This window comes from Saimiri boliviensis, chromosome 21 (genome assembly GCF_048565385.1).
Source record: "Saimiri boliviensis isolate mSaiBol1 chromosome 21, mSaiBol1.pri, whole genome shotgun sequence".
Taxonomy (NCBI): Eukaryota; Metazoa; Chordata; class Mammalia; order Primates; family Cebidae; genus Saimiri; species Saimiri boliviensis.
Window position 1 is genome coordinate 14,368,690 of NC_133469.1, and position 23,339 is coordinate 14,392,028.

Consider the following 23,339-nt stretch of genomic DNA (forward strand, 5'->3'; position numbering starts at 1 on the left):
AGGGTGGGAGCTTTTGGCGACAACCAATCGAGGGTCAGCGAGGAGGGGGAGGCGGGGCACGTGGGTTATGGTTGCCTGGAGTGTGCGTTTGGCGCGGTACTTGGGGCGGGAGGAGATCCTTCCCTGGCCCCGCTGGGAAAGGCTGGGCTGAGGAGCTGGGCCGGGAGTACAGGCGGTGTCCGCTCGCTTGCATCTTTTCAGACTGTCCTGTCGGGCCTCCAGCCGGACACACCTGAAGCCCCGCTACCCACCCGCTCCCAGCGCCCATTATCCGCCCACAGCCCAGGAGGGCTGGGCTCGGTCATCCCCAACCCCGCCGCGGCCACCGGCCCTTGAGATCAGCCCTCCCCACCTCCCCGTTCCAGGCCGGCCCAGGGCCCGAAGCCCACCCACCCGCGCCTCTAGCAGCCGCTCTTGTCCTCTGGGTACGGCTCGCGGGAGTGTTGGTTACCATGGTGAAGCTGGCAGCCAAATGCATCCTGGCAGGTGAGTCTGAAAACTTGCTCTTGAATACAGCGGTCTCTGGAGTCTCGAGCCTTCAAAATTCATCCAAAGCTTTTGTTCACTTAAATTTCCTACCTTCTTTTCCTTTCTCTCCCCCAAAGGCGAGTTACTGCCATTACTGATATCGTAAATTACATTAGCCGCAGAAGAATGATCCTCCGGGGCACATTCGCAGCTCCAGCGGATTCCCCCTGCTCCCTGCCTACGCTGAGACCACCTTCACCGGTTGAACTGACTCGTTAAAAAATCACTAGTTAAAACTCTGGAGCAGCAGACTCGTTAAAACAGAACTTAAGCAAACCTTGAGTCCTTCAGCTAAACATTTACCGTACCCCAAAGTTAGGCTCAGTGACTTTGGTCGTCTTTACTGTAGGATTTTTTTCCCTTGACCTCACCCCCTCTGATAACGGTGACAGGAGTGTAGTGACCAGAGTTCGCAAAAGGCACTTGTGTGTTGTTTTTAAGACCCAAATTTACTGTGCTGCCGCACTCCAAGAAGGACATAAATGTTGAGTCTCCCAAAGGCAGCAATCTTTGTTTTGTTGACTGATACATCCCAAGCGCCCAGAACAATGCCCGGAACATAGTAAGTACTCAATTAATATTACTTTTAGAGTGGATGACTATGTGGCTTGCTTACTTTTAGTGCACCGTATCAGTCTGCATATTTAGAAAAACAATAGCTTGGATTATAGACCTTTGACTACACAAAACACATATGCACGTTACTGAATCCTTACTGTGTATGAGGCACACATGTTTCATGAAATCGTCCCACTGTAGCACTCTGGGCTAGGTGCTAGATCTGCCCAACTCCGAAACTCTTAACTCCTGTTTCCGTTGAAAGCTGTGACCTTTCCAGGCTTCCCCAGCAGCTCAGGAAAGAAGTGGTGAGAAATTACATAGAGAAAAAGAGATTCCTTTTTTTAAAAAGTCCCCTCTTCCAGACTGAAAGTAAATGATCATATTTTTAATGGCTTTTATAATCTGAAAGTAAAAGGGTCACATAGAAAGATGACTGACAGTAGTAACGGAATCATACTGGAGCAAAAGAAATTAATGCTCCTCAGGAGAGTCTCCTGTTTCCAGAGCACCAGAGGAGGCAGTATTGGGTAACAAAAGTAATTCTGCCCCTTCTCTTACTGGCTGTGTCATCTTGGACAAAGCACTTTTTTGAGCTTTAATTTCTTTATGGATAAGGTGGGAACATTATTTCTGAAGTTATATTTTTTTTTAAAAAAAACGGGCTTATCTCTGTTCTTTTTACATTTGGTTTTCAGTGTCGAGCTAACTTACTGATCACTTTCGGTACATAAGCTCTGGGATAGACCCTCGATTACAGGTGGTCTCACTGAATCCTCACAGCAACCCTGTAGGATTGGTGGTATTGCCATCCTCATTTACAGATGAGGTAACTGAGTTCCAGAAATATGAGAACGTTTGCTGTGGGTCACACAGCTGGAAACGGCAGAACTGTATGATCCAGACCCTGGCTTCCGACCTGCTTTCCAGGGCTTTAGCCCAAGCTACGCTGTCCTCAAGCCATGATTCTCATCCTCTGTTCCTTTTTTTTTTTTTTTTTGAGATGGAGTTTCACTCTTGTCACCCAGGCTGGAGTGCAATGGCGCAATCTCAGCTCACTGCAACCTTCGCCTCCTGGGTTCAAGCAATTCTTCTGCCTCAGCCTCCCGAGTAGCCGGGATTACAGGTGCCTACCACCACAACTAGCTATTTTTTTCATATTTTTTAGTAGAGACGGGGTTTCACCATGTTGGCCAGGTGGTCTTGAACTCCTGACCTTGAGTGATCCGCCCGCCTTAGTCTTCCAAAGTGCTGGGATTACAGGTGTGAGCCACCACGCCTGGCCCCCTCCCCTCCTTTTTTTTTTTTTTTGACACAGTTTCACTCTGTCACCCAGGCTGGAATGCAGTGGCACACAGTCTCAGCTCACTGCAACTTCTGCCTCCCAGGTTCAAGCGATTCTCGTATCTCAGCCTCCCAAGTAGCTGGGATTACAGGCACGTGCCACCATGCCCAGCTAATTTTTGTATTTGTAGTAGAGATGGGGTTTCACCATGTTGGTCAGGCTGGTCTTGAACTCCAGACCTCAAGTCAGCCGCCCACCTCAGCCTTCCAAAGTGCTGGGATTACAGGCGTGAGACACTGCGCCTGGCCTGCAGCCTCTTTTCAAGGCCTCCACAGCGTTTCCTCTTGAAAGTTTCCGGGGACCAAAAGACCTTAGCCCAGAAATCAGCCCACTTTGCCATGCCCACCACACGCGCACACACACACTGCCACACACCCACACATACCCACACACACCTACAGCATTGGTTTTATTTTTCCATCCATGCCCCATAGCCCTGCTGTCTAAACTGAGTTACTATGCTTTTTCTCTCACATAACTAGTCATTGAAGGAGCTGACGTTCAGTTCCAGTGTTGATGCTTTGAACGGATACTGGCTGAGCACCTACTATGTGTGAGTTGCCATGCAAGGTGGGAATGCAGTGGGAATGCAAGCGTGAGTCAGTTGCACTCAGAACTAAGATGTGTGTGAGAAGTTCTAGCACAGCGAACACACAGCGAGTGCTCTTTGTGTGCCAGGTGCGGGAAGTACCTCAAGGCACAGCTGCTACTTGTTCTGGTTCTGGAGAAGAGAGGAAACAACATTTGACATTTATCTATATTTTGTTTACTTTAAAAAAAACCCCACTTAAGTAGTACTATCTGCCAGGCACTGTACATATTGACTCATTAAATCCTCATAACAATTCTGCAAGGTAGATGCTAGGATTATCCTGTTATACATTTTGCAACTGAGGCACAGAGAGGTTAAGTCGCTGATTTAAAGTCACAACAGCTAGAAAGCGATAGAGCTGGCGTCTGGCTCCAGAGTCTGTGCTCTTAAGTACCATGATATTCTGCCTCTTGGTATACATGGAGATAGTAATAGAGCTTCCTAGGAGGGTTGCTCTGACATCATAACTCACGCTGCAAATAAGCATTGGTCCGCGTTAGCCACAACATAAAGACGGAGGGAGAGATAGCTTTCAAAGGTGGTGCAGGAAGGATATTACTTGAGCTTTCCTTGCAGAGAATGGATGGGATTTGAACTTGGTCTAGGAGTACCTAGAAGGAAGTAGCCTTGAGGAATTTCCAGGAACGGGGTGGACAGGAATGCAGAGCCCAGATTTAGGGTAAGGGATTATTGAGGAGAGAGTGGGAAGGTGAGGTATGGCTGACCGTGGGGATGGGTGGGCCATGAAGAAATCCTCAGTGGGTTTGTGTGAAGGTTTGCCAAGATGGAGGCACTGCGTTATAAGGGCCCATCTGTTGATGCCACGCTCTGGGTGGATTAGAGCAGGGAGAAAAAAGAAGAGAAAGGAAGTGTTTTCAGTCAAGGTGCAGAGAGGAAGGCAGAAAACGCAGTCATTTCAGCAGAGAAATTTTAATATAAGGAATTGGTTCATCAGGTGTTGGAGAACTGAAGAAGCAAGAGGGCAGCATTGAGATGACACAGAGTGGCAGACAGAAGTTGCAGGTGTCAGAAGCTTGAAGAGCCCCAGGGAGCTGGGATCCAGGCCCCTGAGGAAGGGGCCCTGCCCAGCTGATGCTGGCACCTTAGGAATTCAGTCACCCGCTGTGTGACACCAGCACGTGCCGCAGAGCACCAGGACCCATTTCCCACTGGGAAGAGCTCAGTCCTGTGTTCATGGCAAGACGCACCAAACCAGTTCCAAACCATCTTGGAGGGTCTGTGTTTTGAGACCACTCTTGGTACCCAAGACTATACAAGTCAGGGGCCAGGCAAAAACCAGGAACCGTACTCAGCATTACAACAGTGAGGATTTCAGTAGGATGTTAATTACACATGTGCCAGAGGACTGGAAAGGGAAAAGGGGACGCTGAGGCAGCACAGGTAGTAACTGCCGGAAGGAGGAGCACCGCCTCCCGGCTGGGGAAGCAGAGAGCAGCAGGTGGGGTTCTCAGTGCAGAAGCAGGGAGGAGGGGCTCTGGGAGCCGAGGTACAGATCGATCTCTGAGAAGAGGGCACTGCCCGCTGCTGCTGGCTCCTCAGGGGGCAACAATAAGGCTGGTCTGGGAGTGCAGACACACACACACACACACACACACACACACACGACAGGAAGCAGTTAGTATGCTGGGGTGCAAGCCATTGCTAGGGTGGTGCTAAGAAAAAGGAGAAGAGGCAGGAAGAGCAATGTCCTCTCCCCCGACCCCGGCCTTCCCTTCTTCCTCCAGAACCCCAGTTGGCAGAGCCTAACGGGAACCTCCTAGCAAGGGAGAAACGTATCTGGAGAGTCCCTTCCACGGCACACCACGGCAGAATGGACTCGGGGCTGAGACAGAAAACGAGGCATTCGGTCTAAGCCCACTGGGGCGGGGTCAGCAGGGAGGCCGAGCAGAGGTGGGCTGAGACTCAGCCAAGGAGGTGAGGAATGCAAGGGAGGCCGCCTGGAGACGGGAGGAAGGAGGAGCAGTCCAAGGTGACCCGTTGAATCTGGGGACAATGAAAGCACCCAGGGGCATCACAAACAGAAAGCATGGGCGAGGAGGGCAACCCACTCAGGACCAGGGCATGACGGAGCTTGGCCATAGAGAGACTGAGGTTGGAGGAAGGTCCTTCATTTTAGTGGCAAGGCACATGGGTTTTTGGATAGACAGACAAAGCTTGGGAGGGAGATACTGCCTTCAGTCAAGGTGACGAGAGTCAGTGGGACGGAGTGGACTGGGAGCACAGTGCCACCAAGGACAGGCCCATGGGAATGCCCACACTCGAGGGGCAGATGTCAGGAGAACCAGGCCAGGGCAGGGTCACCGAGGCCACAGAGACAGGACTTAGGAAGGAAGGGGCTGCTTCAGGCTGACTCATCCTTCAGAGACGTCAAGGAGGATGAGAACCAAGAAAAGGCCATTGGCCTTGGCAACTGTGAGGTCACAGGTGACCTCACATCATGCCCTTGCAGACGTCATCCTCTGTGTCCTGCAGAGCCCTGCCTGCTGTCACCCCCAGGCCCAGCCCTTGCCCCTGGGAAGCCTCCCTCACCAACGAACCCTCTCATTCATTTCTTTCTTCGATGCTCCCCAGACGCCTTGGTTCTCAGTTTGTGCTATTTGAATTTGCACTTGTCATCCTGTTGCTCTGCAAATGTGTTGATCAGTTATTTCACCTCCCTGTGCTTCTGAGCCCTCGTAGCCAACACAGGCGGTTTCCCGTAAGTGTTGGTGACTCTGACTGACAGTCAGAGGAAAGATTTATGAAATTAAGCAGAACAAATCTGTGGGGAATCTCACAAGCAGGAGGAGCTGATTTCCAGCTGGATTCAGGAGCAGAACTGGAGTTGGGAGGGCTGGCGCAGTCAGGGCCCAAGGAAGGAGAAGCAATGTGCTCTGTTTGCCCCGAGATGGATGGATGCCCCGTGACAGTCTTGGTGGTGGTTGCCCCAGATGTCATGGAAGACTGAGGTGAGGAGGCCCTGGAGGGGCAGCATTAAAAATGGGTCAGAACTCACGCCTGTAATCCCAGCACTTTGGGAGGCTGAAGCAGGTGGATCACCTGAGGTCAAGAGTTTGAGACCAGGCTGGCCATGGTGAAACCCTGTCTCTACCAAAAATACAAAAATTAGCCAACTGTGGTGGCAGGCACCTGTAGTCCCAGCTACTCAGGAGGCTAAGGCATGAGAATCGCTTGAACCCGGGAGGCAGAGGTTGCAGCAAGCCTAGATTGTGCCTCTGCACTCCAGCCTGGGCGGCAGAGACTCCCTCTCGAAAAAAGCAGGGAGGGGTCAAAAGTGGTCCCTGAGCTCTAGGAGAGGAGCAGGGCCTGTGAAGAGCATGAGGTTGGAATCCCGGGCAACCCAGCCTCTCTGAGCCTCAGTCTCTTCATCTATCAGGCAAGGTTAACGATAGCTTGAGGGGGAAGGAATGAATGAGATTGTGCGAGCAGGTCCATGGGCGGGGGCTCAGCACGTGCTGGTTGCCTTCTAAGGAGTGGTGACAAATAGAAAAGCAGGACCTGAATAGCTCACTCAAACCTGGAGGAGTTCACATAAAACAAAATGCCACAAGCAGTGAAATAATTGTCTTACAAGAGAAAATTATAGGTGGGAAAAGTCAAAACTGAAAAGTGAACAGTGGCAGGCTGTTGAGAAGTTGAGGAAAGAAGTGTTGAAGCCGACTGTAAAATGGGAAGCAAAGGTGAAGAGGTGGCACCAAGTGATGCGGGCGGGAAGCCACGGAGTCCGGGGCTGATTTTGCTAAGGACCCAGACGAGCAGCAGAAAGCACGCGTTTTGCCGGGGCCCGGATGGTGGAGGGCAAGTCCATGTGAGACTCGGGAGGAAAACAGATTGCCAGTGGACACAATTGGCATCGGAGGAGGCTCGGCAGAGCCAGGGGAGGGAAAATGGGGCGGGCAAAGGGGAATTAAAGATGGGCAGGGAGAGTTTCTAGCATCCGTGACGGGCACAGGAGGAGCTCTGGCTCCCAGCAGTCTTGTGAAAGCCTCAGGTCTCAGACTGAAAACTGCGACATAAACCTTTAGTTCTGAGGGACCAGTTTCTGGGGCTGTTGACCAGCAAAGGAAAGGGAGATCAAGTTAGTAGGTGAGAGACGAGCTTGGTGGAGATGGCTGCTATTGCAGATAGAGTTGATGGAGAGGGGCCGGGCATGGTGGCTCACGCCTGTAATTCCAGCACTTTGGGAGGCCAAGGCAGGCAGATCCCCTGAGGTCGGGAGTTCGAGACCAGCCTGACCAACATGGAGAAACCCCATCTCTACTATCCAAAATTAGAAGGGTGTGGTGGTGTGTGCCTGTAATTCCTGCTACTAGGGAGGCTGAGGCAGGAGAATTACTTGAACCCAGGCAGAGGTTGCAGTGAGCGACATTATGCCATTGCACTCCAGCCTGGGCAACAAGAGCAAATCTCCATCTCAAAAGAAAAAAAAAGAATCCGTGGAGAGGCCCCTGAGAAGATGGATCCTAGGGTCATAAACAGGTACTCTGTGATCGAGACGGAGCATAGCATTTGGAAACAGATTTCAGGATGATGAACATAGCCTCAGACTTCCTGCTTTCCACAAATGCAGAAACCCTCCCAACCCCCATCCCCCCACCACAAAAAAAGTATTCAGGTGGAAGCTGTCGACCCAGACTGGGTCAGTTGACAGGTGAGTCTGCATGTCAGTGCCAGTCATACTTCTTTACCTTCAAGACTTCAAAGTAAATTCCAGTTTGGAAGTGACAGCTTTTCCCCATAGGGTGTGTTTCAGTGGAAGAGCATCAGTTCTGTTTTCAGGGCCCCAAAGCCCTCCGTAAGCTCTGTTATCTTCTGGGTCAGTTCCTGTGGATGAAAGGCTTAGCCGTGCAGAAATATGCTCTGGCTGTTGTGAGGTTTGCAGATCAGTCTCATTGACCTGTGCCCTGCCCGAGGCCTCAGAACAAGTCCCCGTGAGAGGCAAGTCCATCTTTGAGAACTCATTGAAGTTTCTGGTTTCTAGACGAATGTTCTGCAGCGGGAGATTCTCAAGTCAGATGAGGACTGGGGCGTTGTTTTTTCTGTTCTGACCTAACAGGAGACCCAGCAGTGGGCAAGACTGCCCTGGCCCAGATCTTCCGCAGTGATGGAGCCCATTTCCAGAAGAGCTATACACTGGTGAGCTGGGGCTACAGCTTAAAGACAAGTGCTCGGTTCACCATGAGCGAGTGACTGCAAAGTTCCTTGAAGAAGCCTTAAGTCGGCTGATGAGAGGCTGCTCGAAGGGCCACATGGAGATGGTTTTTTCCACTAGCCTGGGGTCAGAGGTCAGCTGCAGAGCAGGCTGGCCCAAGCAACTTGGTCACCATGTGTAGCAGCTCGCTTGGGGGCAGGGAGGTGCAGAGGACTAGTGGTCCTCTCTGACTTATGCACGCTGAGCTACTTCCCAACAAGAGACCCTTCCATTGGAAATAGCCCTCCTGGGGTTGGGGTGCTTGTGTGTCCTCCTGTAACACGCTCCCCCTTTGGGGGCCCTCAGTGCTAACATTCTTGGTGTTACTCGGCAGACAACAGGAATGGATTTGGTGGTGAAGACAGTGCCAGTTCCTGACACGGGAGACAGTGTGGTGAGTGATGGCTTTACCCAAGGGAACTCGGGGCTACCCCAGCTGCGCCAGGGTCCCTGCGGTCACACTAGCCTCCCTAGGAGAGATGCGGCGCAAGGCGATGGCCTCGGCTTGTCTGAGCATTTAGGAATAGAATCCGGAAGCATTCATGGGAGGGACTGAGGAGGAGGAGGAGGAGGAGGAAGAGGAGGAGGAGGGAGGAGGAAGACTAGGCTATGGACCTGGCCCTCAATGAGCTTGTTATCTACTTAGCAAGGTTCTTGAGTCCCTTTATGGGAAGCTGGGGCTCTTGAAATTAAATTGTAAGATGTTATGTGTGTGTGTGCTTTTCTAGAGAGAGGGTTTGTAGCTTTCACCAGATTCCTAAACAGGTCTGTGAGCAAAAAAAACCAGTATAAGTACTTCTGTTCTAGACAAAGGTAAGATGGGTGCACAGGTAAGCAATACACAACACAGACCATGGCACTGATGTTCAGACGGCATATGCCGGGGGTCAGAGGCCCCAGGAATACCCAGTGCCAGGAGGTAGCTCGGGGAGTCGCCGAGGGGAGATTTCCTAGGGGAGCAGCACTGGGGGCTCTTACCTGGGCGGGGGAAGGTTTGGACAGGGCAGGAAGGGTCATCCCACACCCTCCGCATCACACCTTAGCCATCCCGGAAGGGTGGCAGAATGCCCTACTTTAAACACCTTCCCCGGGCCTACTCAGTGACCTCCTTTAGAAAGAAATGTTCTAAGATTTGAAAATCAATTTGGTTAACAAAGTGCCGAGTGACCTTTTGGAAACCAGAGCGCTTGTCGGCCTGTTTAGCATTCTGTTCTGCCAGGTGGGAAGTCAGCTTGTTCCTGGGATTTTTGCACTCAGGGTTAGGAGAGGTGAGACTCTGCACAGAAAGTGCTGGTTGGTGCGAGAACCCGTTGTACTGCCTAAGACTCTGCAGTTCACTCCTTTCCCCGTGTCTTCTCTCCTGCCTGGGAGAAAAGGCGGAGCCTGTATGAAAATGTGGGTACCTGTATTTCACCCTAAGACAAGTCCGGGATGAGCTGAGTGGTGCTGGTGACTCGTACATAGCCTGTGGTTTTTCCATGGAAGACTTTTGCTTTTCTGATTGTAGGAACTCTTCATTTTTGACTCTGCCGGCAAGGAGCTGTTTTCGGAAATGCTGGATAAATTGGCAAGTAACACGTGGTCTTTTTCCTGACCACCTCCACCTCCTGCCAAAACTTTTGCCCCTGAGAGTGCTCGCACAGCAATTTCACTGCACTGTGCTGTCACGAAGTTCCCATGGCAAAATTCTTTAAGGAGCATTCCTCCCAGCCCGGGACTCGTGGCTACTTGGCAAGAAGGGAATGGCTGATGTGCGTGACTGCCCGGGCTGTAGCTCTGGGGTGGCCAGGAGCCCTCCCCCTGCAGGGCCTCCCTTCTTTTAAGCAACCCTCTCCTGATGGTGCCCTTGCAGATGGTGTCCCCTACCTCCCAGGACAGTACCAACTGCCTCCTGCCCCTCTGGGGAGGGCCGTAGAGCCCTTGGCCTATGATGAGGCTCACCTTCTTGGCCTCCCCCCGGAGCGGGGACCGGGACTTCCCCAGGGCCGTTCCATTGGGGTTTGCTGCGGGACATGCCCCCGCTGCCGCCCAGGGCTCACCATGCCCCGTTCACCCCTGTCCTGCCAGCCCTGCAGGATCCACTCGCTGTACCTTCTGCAGTAACAGTCTCCACTAATCTGGGCCAGTGAGCTAATTAGAGGGTTTGAGTTCTCCAGAGCCCTCCCCTGCCTTTCCAAGAACAGCCACATTTTAATGGAAACTTTTCTGCCCCCTTTTCTTAGCCGTCTAAGAGAAGCAGATCTAATGACAGTGATTTCATGCAGGGTGGCTTCATGTACTGCTTCGTGATGTGCACCCCAATTGCCTAGCGTGTGCGTGGCCTGGCACTGGGGCTGCCATGCCTGGCAGAAAGGAAGATGATTTGGGCAAATCTGGACCGTGTGAGCCATCAGCTCACACCGTCCCTCAAGCCAGCCCTGACTCCTGGCTCACCCGCTCTGGCTTTTGCTTGATGCCAGACCTCTCCAGGACCCCCTCACCGAAGCCTGGATGAAGGAGGGTTTCCTGAGTTAAAACCCTGCTGAGGTGTCTCCTGCATGCATGTAGCAGAGCTCAGTGTGTTCTAACAGAAGTTCAAGACTGAATCTGTGGAGTGAAGGGTTCATCAGTGTAGTGTACGGTCCTCCCATCCCGGATACTGCCAGGAGCCAGCACAGCCTTGTAGGATGAGGGGGGGCCCTCCAGAGTGGACTCTGGGCTGGCCTTCCAAGGATCCGAAAGGGACTCCAATCTGGAGGGAAAGGGATTCTCCTCTGTCCCCTGGGAGGTTACTGACACCGCAGAAATAAACCAGATCCTAATGGTGCAAGGTCGGGGGATCCAGAAACCAGGGCATGACCGAGTCACGGGCACCAGGGCGCACACCCACAACCTGTACAGGGCCATTCTATGTCCAGGAGCAGGACGTCCCGGGACTCTGAGCAGCCCCTGAAGGCAACAACCCCTGAGAGTGTGGCCTTGGCTCTTAATTGGGTCATGGAGTCCTGTCCACTTGTCAGTGTGGTTTGGATTAGGCTGATGCAGACGTGGCGGGAGAAGCAGAAAGTGCCCTCTGCATTTTCAGCAGCCAGCCCTTATTAAGATGCAAGCAAACAAGCTTCCAGGGCTGGCTGATGAAGAATCGACTTTCAGGGCTGCAAAGCACAAACATGTAACTTACATCGTGGTGAGCTCTCAATCAGAATGAGCGGGAGAATGAATGAAAGAGTGAAGGAATGAGGCTGGCAGCAGGTGAAAGCGGATTTCTGGGTAGAGAAGAACTCCCCTGTCCCCCATCTCTGTCATCGGTATCATTGCTTTTAAAGCCTCTCTGGCCTGAACAAGTCACTTACCCTCCCTGAATGGGGTTTCTTCAGCTACAAAGTGGGAATATTCAGACTGACTCTACTGAGTTGGGAGGTTTCACAGCGCTGCACGGAAGTGCCCAACACAGCCTGGCCCAGACATGAGCTCTTGTCCTCCACGGCACCGCCCCTGCCTCCTGCTACTGAGTGTGGCCCTCCCATTCATTCCTGTGGGAGAATTGTTTGACTTCTGTGGGTGCGGCTGTTTTCTGACTCCCATCCCCTTTATAGTTTTTCATTTCCCTCTGCCCCCCATATCCTTTCCCTGGGAAGGCCAGATTATCTCCCGGCCCTGAAGTCGCTTTTTCTGTTACTGACACATGCTCATCCTGTCCCTCTTGCACAGTGGGAGAGTCCCAACGTCTTATGTCTCGTCTATGATGTGACCAGTGAACAGTCCTTCAACAACTGCAGCAAGTGGCTGGAGAAGGCTCGGTCACAGGTTCCAGGCATCTGTCTCCCAGGTGGGAACGGCAGACAACCCATGTTTCCCAGCAGCCTCTCTGTCCTTCGGTTCAAAAACACTAGGGCATTGCAGAGGGACCCTGGGCTTTGACTCTGATGGCCTAGGGCATACACTGGCCCTGCTGCTTAGCAGCCATGCCAGCCATGGTGAGCTCCCACACCTCTCCCAGTCCAGGAAATGGGAATGACGACACCACCTTGAAGGGCTGTGGGGAGACTCAGTCAGGGGAGGGCGCTGTCATATCAGTTGTTAATTCCAGAAAGCTAACCCCAGGGAAGAGTTCCTCATTGTCTCTTGTATGTGGGGTACAAGTAAACATTCAGGTCCCGTTGTCACTTCTGAATGCTTTAAATCAGTTTATTTTCCATCCCTATGTGAGATCAACAAATTCTCCTCATTATAGACCGGGAAAGTGATCTCCAGAGACAGGCTCAAAAATTAGCTGCAGCTGATGCAGCTGGGAGCTGAACTAAATTACCTCCGAATCCCTGACTCCGAGTCGGGTCCTTAGATTACTATTAATGACCAGTTTACAGTTTGCTGCATGTGCTAGGAATTATTACAACGGCGCACGTCAATTTGGCCCTCGCCTTCACGCGTTTGCAGCCTTTTAAGGAGGCAAGGGCAGATACACATGAGGTCTAGAAAAGAGGTCTGGCAGAAGCTGTGCATGAAAAGCAAAGCCCACAGGTCTTTTGGGGGCCAGCATGAGAGACCCCCAGCTTTCCCTGTGGGGATCACCACCACAGTCAGGTGGCTGTCAGGCTGGTTTACACCCCTCAAAAATAAGGTTGGTATCTCTCCTCTCACTGTCCTTCCAGCCCGTGACAGTAAAGTACCATATTTTGGTTGCTTCTTTTGAGTAGGTGTTTTAGTTGGGAACAAGACAGACCTGGCCGGCAGACGAGCAGTGGACTCCGCCGAGGCCCGGGCGTGGGCGCTGGGCCAGGGCCTGGAATGTTTTGAAACATCCGTGGTGAGTAGCTCCGCTTGCCTCGTGGCCAAGTCTGGAGTGGGCCTCTGCTGGCAGCGGTCTTTCCCATGACCTCACGTGCGGGGAGCTGTTATTCGACCATATGCAGAGTCTCACTTGGAAGTGATGTTTACATTCTTAGCCGAGGATCTGTTCTCAATATAGCAGTAGCCACTCAGACATAGCACTAAGGCAGATGAGCCAGCCAACTCTGGGAAAAGTTGGATCTCACCTAGTAAGAAATACAAGTGTACTGTGTGCGGTGGGCATGACCCTTGACGCTTCCACGTGATATTATGGGCTCAGATGTTGAAACATTGTTTCGTGTGCCCTCACAATCAGTCCTGTGAGCCAGAAGTTGGCCCCACAGTTTCCATTCCCATGTTGAAGAGCTCAAGTGACTTGTCCAAAGTCACATGACTAGTGAAGGGCGGAGCCAGGACCAGGACTCATGGTCTCTAATTCCCATCGGTGCCGCCTGTCCTCACCCTGCTGCAGCCCCAGGGTGACTCCAGGCCACAAAGAGCAGAAGACCTCGTTAAGGAGAAAAAGCAAGTTACGTGTTAGCAGCATCTTCAGTACGCTTTTAATGGCAAAAACCTCAATTCCTTTTGCACCAGCCTAATATATGCTGATTTTATCTGTCCAGCACCTGGGAACCTGCCTCCTCTGTTGGGGAGTTTTAAAGTCCCAGCCTCCCTGAAGCCAAGGTGCAGGCATGTGACCCAGGCCACACCAATCAGACACGTCACAGGAGACTCCACTAGGATGGGCATAAAGTGGTGATCTGTCCTGTAGGGGTAGGAGTGGCCCCAAACATCCATCTCAGAGCCAGCAGGGGCCCGGGTGTGGGTGGCAGGGCCCTGCGCCAGGGTTGCTAGCTGGGCAGACCACCCAGGCCTGGCACAGTCATGGTCATAACTTGGACCTTACCTTGTGGCCTTTAGACCTGATTCTGTGGCCCTCAAAAGAGCCATGGGCTGGTTAACATTCCGGAGGTCTTCTGCTCAAACCAGACTTTGGCTCTAGGCACTTCTGTTGTTGCTCCTAAGAACCCCAGTGCTGCTGTTGGGGAGCAGCAAAAATACCAAAGGAAAACTAGTAGAAAAAGTTTCAGAGTAGTCTCAAACCCTTCTGGAAGGCCTAAAAGTTTTTTATAGTTTCAGTAAAAGTTTCGGCTAAAAGCAGCCCAAATCCCCTTACATTTAGTTAGCAAGTAAAGCAGATGGCTAAAGTATGTCAAAGAGTTGCCCTAACTAGTTTACTCATGTAGTCTTAAAACTAACCTTTAAGCCAAACAGCCCTCTCAGAAGGAAGTTAGCTTTTCTCTACATACAGGTATGTTAACTCAAACCTTCATCAATTAAACTTTCATCAATCAATGCAAGTCTCACTGGCTGAGAACGGCCAGCAGTTGCAGCTGTTTACAGCACTTTCCAAAATGCCGGTAAGCTACCAGGACCCTCAGGCGAACTAGCAAAGCATCGTATGTGTGTGTCAGTGTGCTTGATTCATCCATTGCTAAGTCAGAGTCTACAAGACAGACCCCCACAAGTAATAACCCCAATGCTGCTGTCCGATCTTATAAAAACCCCCCAAAGCAGAATCCTTCCTTAGGAAAAGTATAGTGCTAAAGGCGGGCGCCCTGACCTCCCATTTTGAGTAGCAGAACTAGCTGTGGGTTCCTGGGTGTGTTATTTAACCTACTGGTGCCTCAGGCTTGTACAATGAGGATAATCAAATACATCCCTTCTCCGAAATATGAGGATTAGGTAATACGGTGCACATCAAACACGGGTCACAAAGTCTCGTGCCTGGTTAACACTCAGTAGATGTCAGCCTTCTTCAGGTATAAACGTTGCCCCTAGTAGTCTTGTTGATACTGTTATTACTAAATCCTTGTATTCCTGGCTTGTGCAGAGTTAATATCACCCTTGCTTCTGGTGCAATTTATCACAAATGCTAAATTAATGAAGTTCCAATCAGTGAGCTTTTCCTGTTTAGCGGGTTCTTCGTCTTTTCTGCAGCTCACCTTTGTGCAAAGCAGTAAGTGGTAGCGCCCCTAGCAAACAGGATTTCAGTATTCCCCCTTCCTCCATTCATTTGTGAAATTGTCCCCACACCCCAATATCCCACATCCCCTGGCCCGCTTGATAGGACTCAGAAATTAAAACCCACCTCCACCTCCAAAACATGAGTCACCAAAGGCCAGTGGTCTCCACGTTTAAACTCTGTTCATGTGTTGAAGTGGGTGGGTGTAAATTACGCTTGAAGAGGCTGCAGTAAGCACGTGCTATTATCTGTGCAAGTTAACGAGTCCCGCCTGAGCTGAGGCTCACAGAAGCACCACTGGCAGCTCAGTTAAGAAAGCTGTAATTAAAAAGGAAATATAACCAAATGCAGCCTGAGCCACAGCCAAGCCGACACCAAGCCCATCTCCTCCTCTCTTCTGCCTAAACGCCACAGTGACCATCCTGCCAACCCAGAGGAGGTCCCTACATGGTTCTTTGCCTAACACCCTTCAATATTTGAAAATTTCAGGCCAAAAAAAAACTACAAAGCATTTCTTCAAACAGAAGTTAAAATATTTAAAAATATTGTTCATCGCTGTAAGGAGCTGGACAAAATTAAATACAAACAAGTGCAAAAACCATCCGTGGTGATCACTGCCCTCCCAGCTGAGCAGGGAGTAGGAAGTAACGTTTGTTGAAGGCCTACTGTGTGCTGTTTTGCACACATTATTTCTTTAGGCTTCATAACAGTCCTACAAAGTAACACTCCAGTCCCTGTTATACAGATGACAGGGAGACTCAGAAAGGTTGTTTAGGTAGCTTTGCCCTGGTCGCACAGTTAAACAAGAGCTAGAAACGGGACTAGAAGTCAGGCCTGTCCAGCTCGAAAACTTGAGTTTTCTAGGAGGGGTACCCTGGCCTCCCTCGGAGCTTGCCTCGGGACTCTGCAGAACAGAATTCTAGGCCAGACTCAACGCCAGCCTGGACCTGCCCTGAGAATCCTTCACGCTAAACGGACCTCCTCCACAGGTGTCCCGACTCCGTAAGAGAGAGGATGATTAGTCATCAGACAAAAGGATTCCTGTCATTGGCAACCCTCTTAAAGTACTTGAACAATAGTTCAATTTCCATCTATTTCAGAAGCACTCCATGGTGTCTATTGAGGCTCACCTGCATGAATTCCTTCCTTTTTCTGTTGAGTTCTCCCAAGATTGCATTTTGGAGTGCTTTCGAATCCATTTAGAAATCCCCATGCGGGAGCTATGTAGGCCTCATTCTTTTTCCATTCGATTCTTACCTCTAATTTTGACGGACACAGTGTTTGACTCCCATATTGGCATTGCCTAGCATGTGATGCTCTCCACAACCAACGGGGCCGGTGGGAGGCTCTGTGTCCACTGGAGGGTGACGGCCTTCAAGTCCTTGGCTGTTGGGAGCATACTGTCAATGCCCGTCTTGGCTCCAAACTGTCCACTCTCTCCTCAGCGCGCTCTCAGCACCGCCACCTCTCTTCCTCTTAGCTGTTTTCCTTGCTTAGCCTCCTTTGCTAGAAAGTCCAGGTGACTTTCTCCACGGGACCTGGTTTCCTCTGCACATTTCTCTCATCCCAGCTGGCCTCGAGAAAAGGCAGCTCTTTCCAAATTGGAGAATCTGGATGTTGGGCTGGGCCCTGCACCAACACACGGGCCCCAGACTACTCATCTGTGACGCGGAGGCACTGAGCCTGATGCCTTCTGCCACGTACTTCGGTTTGGAAATCCTTCTGTTTCGCTGGGGATATTTCACGGCCTTTTCTCAAGGTTGCATTTTTGCCAGCTGCCAGGGATCGTTTCAAAACAGGTCCTTAGTGCATTCATAGCTTGAGCTACTGTCTTGAAAGTAGTACATTCCTTTGTCTGCCAACTTTTTCTCAAAGAAAAGTTGTGGTTTTTTTTTTTTTTTTTTTTTTTTTTTTTTTTTTTTTTTAACTGCACCAGGCATCCACAGACCGAGAGCGGCTGTTGAGAGGGCGCTGTTTCCTTCCCCTCCAGCCTGTCCCCTCAAAACCCGGAGGCGCCCATCTTTTTCCACCCCAAAGATAAAATCCAGCGCAGGTTCCTCAACTTCTCTTTTCTCTCTCAGATAACAGAAATTCCTTTAGTCACAAAAATATTCACTATTTCAGTTAGTAAAGTGCCCCACCCTGGATGACTCAAAATTCTGAACTTGATTTAAAGCCGCACCTCCTCTCACAGGCTTCGGGAGGGAGAGACCGGAGCGAGCAGCATGGTGTGTTTGTTGGGGCCTGTTCTGGCCTACTCCACACCTGCCGGGTGGGTCCGGCTGGTGCCTCGTGGACACCTCTGAGATGCCCCTCCCCCCCATCAATGGCACTGTGTCACCTGCAGGCTGCTTCTCACAGGTGGTTTCCCTCCACCCCCCCTGCAGCCTCAGTTCCTGGCTGTTATTTCTTACTGGGACCCATCACCCTCCCAGATATGGTCCCATCTGAGCCCCTTAAGAAAGCTCCCAGCACTTTGGGAGGCCGAGGCGGGTGGATCACGAGGTCAAGAGATCGAGACCAACGTGGTCAACGTGGTGAAACCCCGTCTCTACTAAAAATACAAAAAATTAGCTGAGCATGGTGGCGCGTGCCTGTAATCCCAGCTACTCAGGAGGCTGAGGCAGGAGAATTGCCTGAACCCAGGAGGCGGAGGTCGCGGTGAGCCCAGATCGCGCCATTGCACTCCAGCTTGGGTAACAAGAGCGAAACTCCATCTCAAAAAAAAAAAAAAAAAAAAAAAAAAAAGCAAGCTCCAGCTGGCTCTACTTGGCCCCGCTGGTCCAGGGAAGTACAGCTGTGGCTCTTTAGTTTGATGGGGGAGGCGGCGAGGCCGTCCCACTGGCAGCCTCACCTGGATTTCTCCCAAGCCCAGGTCCGGCACCAGCCCAGGAAGAGGGCTCCCCCTGCTGTCTAGCTCTTCTTCGGGACAAGGGGCTCCTGATCGTCTGGTATTTTGCTTTGGCCTTTGGAGCCTCAGTGAAAACTAAGTGAGAAAGGTCTCATTTTCACATCTCATCACATGCACAGTGATTGCAACTAAAAGCACAGGCTCTGTAGACACAGATGTGGGTTCAGGCCCCAGCTCCGCCATTCACAAGGGTGTGGTTTCCTGCAAGGTACCTTCATCTCTGAGTCCTGAATCCATCTGAGTTTCCTTGTAAAATTGGCATCCTGAGAGTGGCTACCCAAAGGGTGTGAAGATGAAATGAGGCGGAAAGTGGGTAGCCCCTGAATGACGGAAGCATGGAGTGAGTGCTGACCCGCTGGCCCTTCTGTAAGTAACACAGAGAACTTTTCACACTGTCTTTCCAGAAGGAGATGGAAAACTTTGAAGCCCCTTTCCACTGCCTGGCCAAGCAGTTCCACCAGCTGTACCGGGAGAAGATGGAGGTTTTCCAGGCACTGGTGTAAAGGCCAGAGGGGACCGTGCCATGCGACCAGAGAAGATAGAATTACCTCTGCACTTTTAATATATAATGACGCCTTTAAATAAAATTAGAGAAGACGTAGAAGCAGCAGCTCCTTCCTCCCTTGGCCAGGGTGGCCCTAGCTCCACTGTGCACTTTGGCCGTGGTGTCGTTGCCAGTTCCAGAGCAGCCGGGAGCCCCACTCGGAACGCTGGCCCTCCCTTCTGCAAGGCTGGGGCTTCGGGCCATCCTTGCCCGAGGGGGTGGTCCTGCCCGCTCTGCGCAGCAGGTCGCACTGGCTCCCCAAAGGGCCTCCGCTGCAAAAGCAGAGCCCGCAGGGGGTTTTGAAAGGGCCTGGCCCAGCATTTGCGTACAGTGTCCCACAGCTGTCCCGAGGCTGAGACAGGGCTGCCTGCGCCCTCCTCATTCTGAGTCTGTTTTGCCGCCAGCTCCTGGCTAGCCAGATGCCAGCCCTCCCTGGAGGTGCCTCCTCACCGGGAGAACAGTGCCCTCTGCCGGCCTCCCTTGGTGCCTGTCTCTTGGTGGAGGCCTGGCCTATCCAGCTGCCGGGAATCCCACGCCAAGGGGCCGGGGGCTCCTGCTTTGCTGGGGGAGCTGGGCAGCCGGCGTCGTCTGAGCCCAACTGTTCTTCATTCTGTTTCTGCTGCCAGATTAATCTTCTAAAACAACACTTTCGTCTCACTCCCCTGATTGAAGGCCCACAAGGTGCCTCATCGCCTTTTACATCAGGCTGCCGGCCAAGGTCTGGCATCCCAGGCCTTCCCTGTCACCCTCCCCTGGGGGTCTCGGCTTCTTTCAGCCCCCGTGCCCCAGAGGACTCCATCACTCCCCCTCCAGAGGAGGGAGGGACGTTGTGCAGACAGCACCGGCCTCGGGGTGAACCGACCTGGGCCTGTCCCAGTGATAACGGAAATTGCCCTGGTTCCTGTTGATGGCCTGCCATGTCTCTACGTGAACTAAGCACGTTACATATATTCACTAATTTAGTCCTTACAGTGCAGTCTTACCATCCCCCTTTTACAAATGAGGAGCTGGAGTCAGAGAACTAAGCCACGTAGCCAAGGGGTGACCGAGCAGGATCACGGACGCCAGAGCCGAGCTCCCAGCCGCTGCCCTCTTCTGCCTCCTCCCGAGCTTGGCTGGGAGCGGGTGGGGGTTAGGCTGCCTCTAGGTCACTGTGAGAAGTGCAGTCAGGGGTGTGCAGGGCACCCAGGCACACGGTGTCAGCCAGGGTCAGGCTCTCCCGCCCCCCCTTCTGTTCTTGTTACTCAACATGAAGCCTCTGTAGTGACCACGTCACACCTCCAGCAAGTAGTTACCGAGGGCTTACCCTGTGCCGGGCGTTTTCCTAGGCACTAGCAACGCCAGGCTGCTGGTTTTGTGTCACATCTTCCAGAAGGCAAGGCTCACCATAACCAAAGGGCCACAGCGGGGGGGATTTCCAGCTGCGCAGAGTTAGTTACCGCCTCCTAAAGAGATCAGGGAAGCTTAGGGCGGGCCCCTTCCCCATGGCCTAGTAGAGGTGGAAGAATTGGTCCTGCTGCTGTGAATCCCGAGTCGCCTGGCTTCCTGCTCCTCCCTTTCTGGGTAAGACTGGAATGGTCAAGAGGGAGGGAATGAGGGTGGCCATGGTGTTGGTGAGTGGGTGCCCCTCCCAGCACCCCCTTCCCCCACCAAGGGAAGGAGGCCCAAGAAGATCCCCCGAGACAGGATGCTGCCAGGAAGAGGAGGCTGGCACCCCCAGCCGGATGTGGTGAGGGCACCCTTGGGAAGCTCAGCACACGTCCCGGAGCTGTGCTTCGTCTTCTCTGGTGGGGCGTTCCGTGGACAGAGGCTTGGGGAGAAGCACCAGGAAAAGCAAGGACCCAGTCTGGAAGGGCAGCGCAGGGTTCCACAGAGGGCTCCTACAAGGACCCACGTGGAGGGGAGTACTGTGGCCAGACAGGTACTGAAAAGGGATCTGCTTCCCACCTGGCAAAGGGCAGCGGCCTCTTCCACTGTTAAGGCTGGAGGGGAATATGGCTGCCCCTTCCTGAGGTGACCCCAGCAACAGACGAAGCTCAGCCCCAAAACAATCGGGCACCCCCCCCACCACGGGGATAACAACAGACGGAACCGGACCCAGATGAGGCCTGTGGAGAAGACACGCAGCTCCTCCCTGTCCCCCCTTTTTTTTTCTCCAGAGAAAGGAATAAAAGATCTTGCTCCCCTCCCCACTATTCTGGAAAAGAGATTTGAACAAAGACTGGAGTTTTGAGCTGGCCTGGTCTGCCTTTCAGTGACTAGGATAGTCTGAAACATGTTGGGATCAGCCTGTTAAGACCCAGCAGGAAGGGGCCTCCGCAGAGCTTGATGGAATAAAGTCATTGAGAAAAAGTAAAATGGCTTTGTTTTGGAGCCCATGGATTTGAGATTCTCCAGTAAACTGATTCTACAAGTAAATAAATGATGCAGATAATTTCAGACAGTGCAGATGACAGAACTGTGATGAGTGTTGATTTCTGGGGTAACTGGGTTGGGGGGACAGGAAGGACTGTGAGAAGAAGGGACATTTGCGCTGAGATCCAGCAGCAAGGTGAGCAAGCGCAAAGCCCTGAGGCATGAACGAGCTTGGAGAATGGGGGAACCTAAGGCCAGGGAAGACGTAGCCCGTGTGCGCTGGGGAAGCAGAGGGAGGTGAGGTAGGCGGGGCCACAGAGGGAGGAATTTCTATTTTATTTCAAAAGCCAGTGGAGGATGGACATCAGAGCTTTTGTCTCACTCTGTCACCCAGGCTGGAGTACAATGGTGCAATCTTGGCTCACTGCAACCTCTGCCTCCCAGGTTCAAGTGATTCTCATGCCTCAGCCTCCCAAGTAGCTGGGATTACCGACATGCGCCACCACGCCCCGCTAATATTTGTATTTTTAGTAGAGATAGGGTTTCGCCATGTTGGCCAGGTTGTTCTCCAACACCTGACCTCGGGTGATCTGCCCACCTCGGCCTCCCAAAGTGCTGGGATTACAGGCGTGAGCCACTGTGCCCAGCCGGACATCAGAGCTTTTACATCCTTATAGTGCCCAGCACTATTTGGGAACCTAGTGGCTATTAATTACTTGCCTAAAGTCCCCACTCTCAAGGAGCAAACACTGACAAAGTGCAGGCTACATCTGCAGATTTTATTCCTGAATGAAGGCATTTGCTGAATGAATGCTTGAATCAAATGCTATGTGCCGATCCCTGTTCTAGATCCTGGGGATTTGTCAGTAACACAAAAATGCCTTCCCTCAGCGTGCTTACATTCTAGCAGGGGAGAGAGAGGTGTTCAATTGAACAGGTAAACGTTGCAGTCTGTTAGGCTGCAGTAGAGCAGAGGGGTACAGAGGACATGCCAGGACGGGGGCTGCAGTATTAAACAGGGAAGTCGGGAAGACCTTACTTCAAAGGTGATGTTTATGCAGGATTTGAGGGTCAGAGCACCTGGCACCCTCTAGGCATGGTTGGTTCACCAGTGCCCCTCAAAGGTAGAGTTTGACCACTTTCTTTTCCTGGTGCCCAGCATTGGGCTTCAGTAAAGTCCAATGAGCGTGGGAGGTGTGGATGGACATGAGATGCGACCCTGCCCTAGAATCACCTGCAATCCGTGGAGAAAGAGGGGCCGACACTTGATTTCTGAACTCCAGTGGAACCCAAAAAGGGTTGATCTTCCAAATCCTGAGGGAGGGTAGAGGAACCGACCCTCCATCTCCTTTGGGATCTCAGAGAAAGGGTCAATTTGTTGACCCTGGGCTCTTGTCCTCTTCCGTGGCTCTGGGCTGCCATTCGGCAGTATCTCTGGCTGACTCTGGACATCACCTGGTTCAACCACAGAAGGCAGGGAAGCCCAGGTGACTGGGAGGGTGGACACGCAGTGGGGTCAGTCGCGTTTGGGGTAGGTGTTCAGAAACAGTTACCCAGTTCCAAAGCACTGCTGCATGACACGCAGGCCCTTCCCTGCCGAATCCATGCAGATGAGGATGGGGTAGGAGCGGCCCGCCAGGCGGGTTTCCCTGAACACTGTTTCTGCTGAGAGGAGCCCTGTAGTTTCCCGTATCTGGGAAACCTGCATTGGTTACACCGTCTTCTGGAAGGAGAGTTGGAAGCAGGAGGCAACCTGCTTCAGTGTCTATAACTAAGATGCATTTATTTGGGTGCTAAAATGTTGTGTTTTTAAAAACGGAATACTCAAATCTCTCTGGCCCAAACTGGAGTGGCAAGAAGCACAGATTCAGCTGATCCCCGGACGGGAACTGAACATCACACTAAGCTGTCTCTACTGGACAATTTGTGCCCACCCTGGAAATGTGGAAGGAAGCCTTTGGTCCTGCACCTGTGCTTCCCATTCCAGCAGTCATCTCTGTGCTGCGTCCTGCCCTGCACTGGAGATCAGGGAGGACTCAGGAGGTGCTCTGGAGGAGCTCCAGGTCTGCTGCCTAGGGATGGTTTCCAGGGACCTTGCAGGGAAATACCTGATGTTAGACAGGGAAGAGAACTCCAGACAAAGGGAAGCGTATGCAAAGGCCCCGAGGCACGAAGCTGGGGGCCCTCTTAGGGAACTGTGTGCATTGTAGGGTTTGGGGAGAGACAGGTGCCCAGCAGCTGAGGTCAGAGACAAGGATGAGGCGAGAACATGAAGCTCTTTGTCCGCAGAGCAGAGGAGTTGGACTTTTTCCAGAAGGGAGGGGAGGGGCATTACAGGGTTTTAACAGAAGTGGCTCACCTGGATTTTTGCTTCAGAAAGATCAGCCTGGAGAAATTTGAGGATGGAATGGGATAGGAGGTTCCTGGCGGTAAGGAGACCCAGAGCTGATGGAGACCAG

General features: G+C 52.1%; 2 protein-coding genes across 2 annotated transcripts in view; one reads left to right on the forward strand and one right to left on the reverse strand.

Moving 5' to 3' along the window:
- The window catches only part of NCF4 (neutrophil cytosolic factor 4), a 162,767-nt gene that overhangs the window by 92,468 nt on the left and 46,960 nt on the right, over positions 1 to 23,339 (reverse strand). The window lies entirely within an intron of this gene.
- On the forward strand, positions 57 to 21,374 carry IFT27 (intraflagellar transport 27). The gene is made up of 7 exons (XM_003932908.4): positions 57 to 486; positions 8,101 to 8,180; positions 8,570 to 8,629; positions 9,743 to 9,802; positions 11,926 to 12,043; positions 12,912 to 13,021; positions 18,386 to 21,374. Exons 1-7 carry the CDS (start codon positions 453 to 455, stop codon positions 18,482 to 18,484), a joined length of 561 nt encoding a protein of 186 aa, XP_003932957.1. The 5' UTR covers positions 57 to 452; the 3' UTR covers positions 18,485 to 21,374.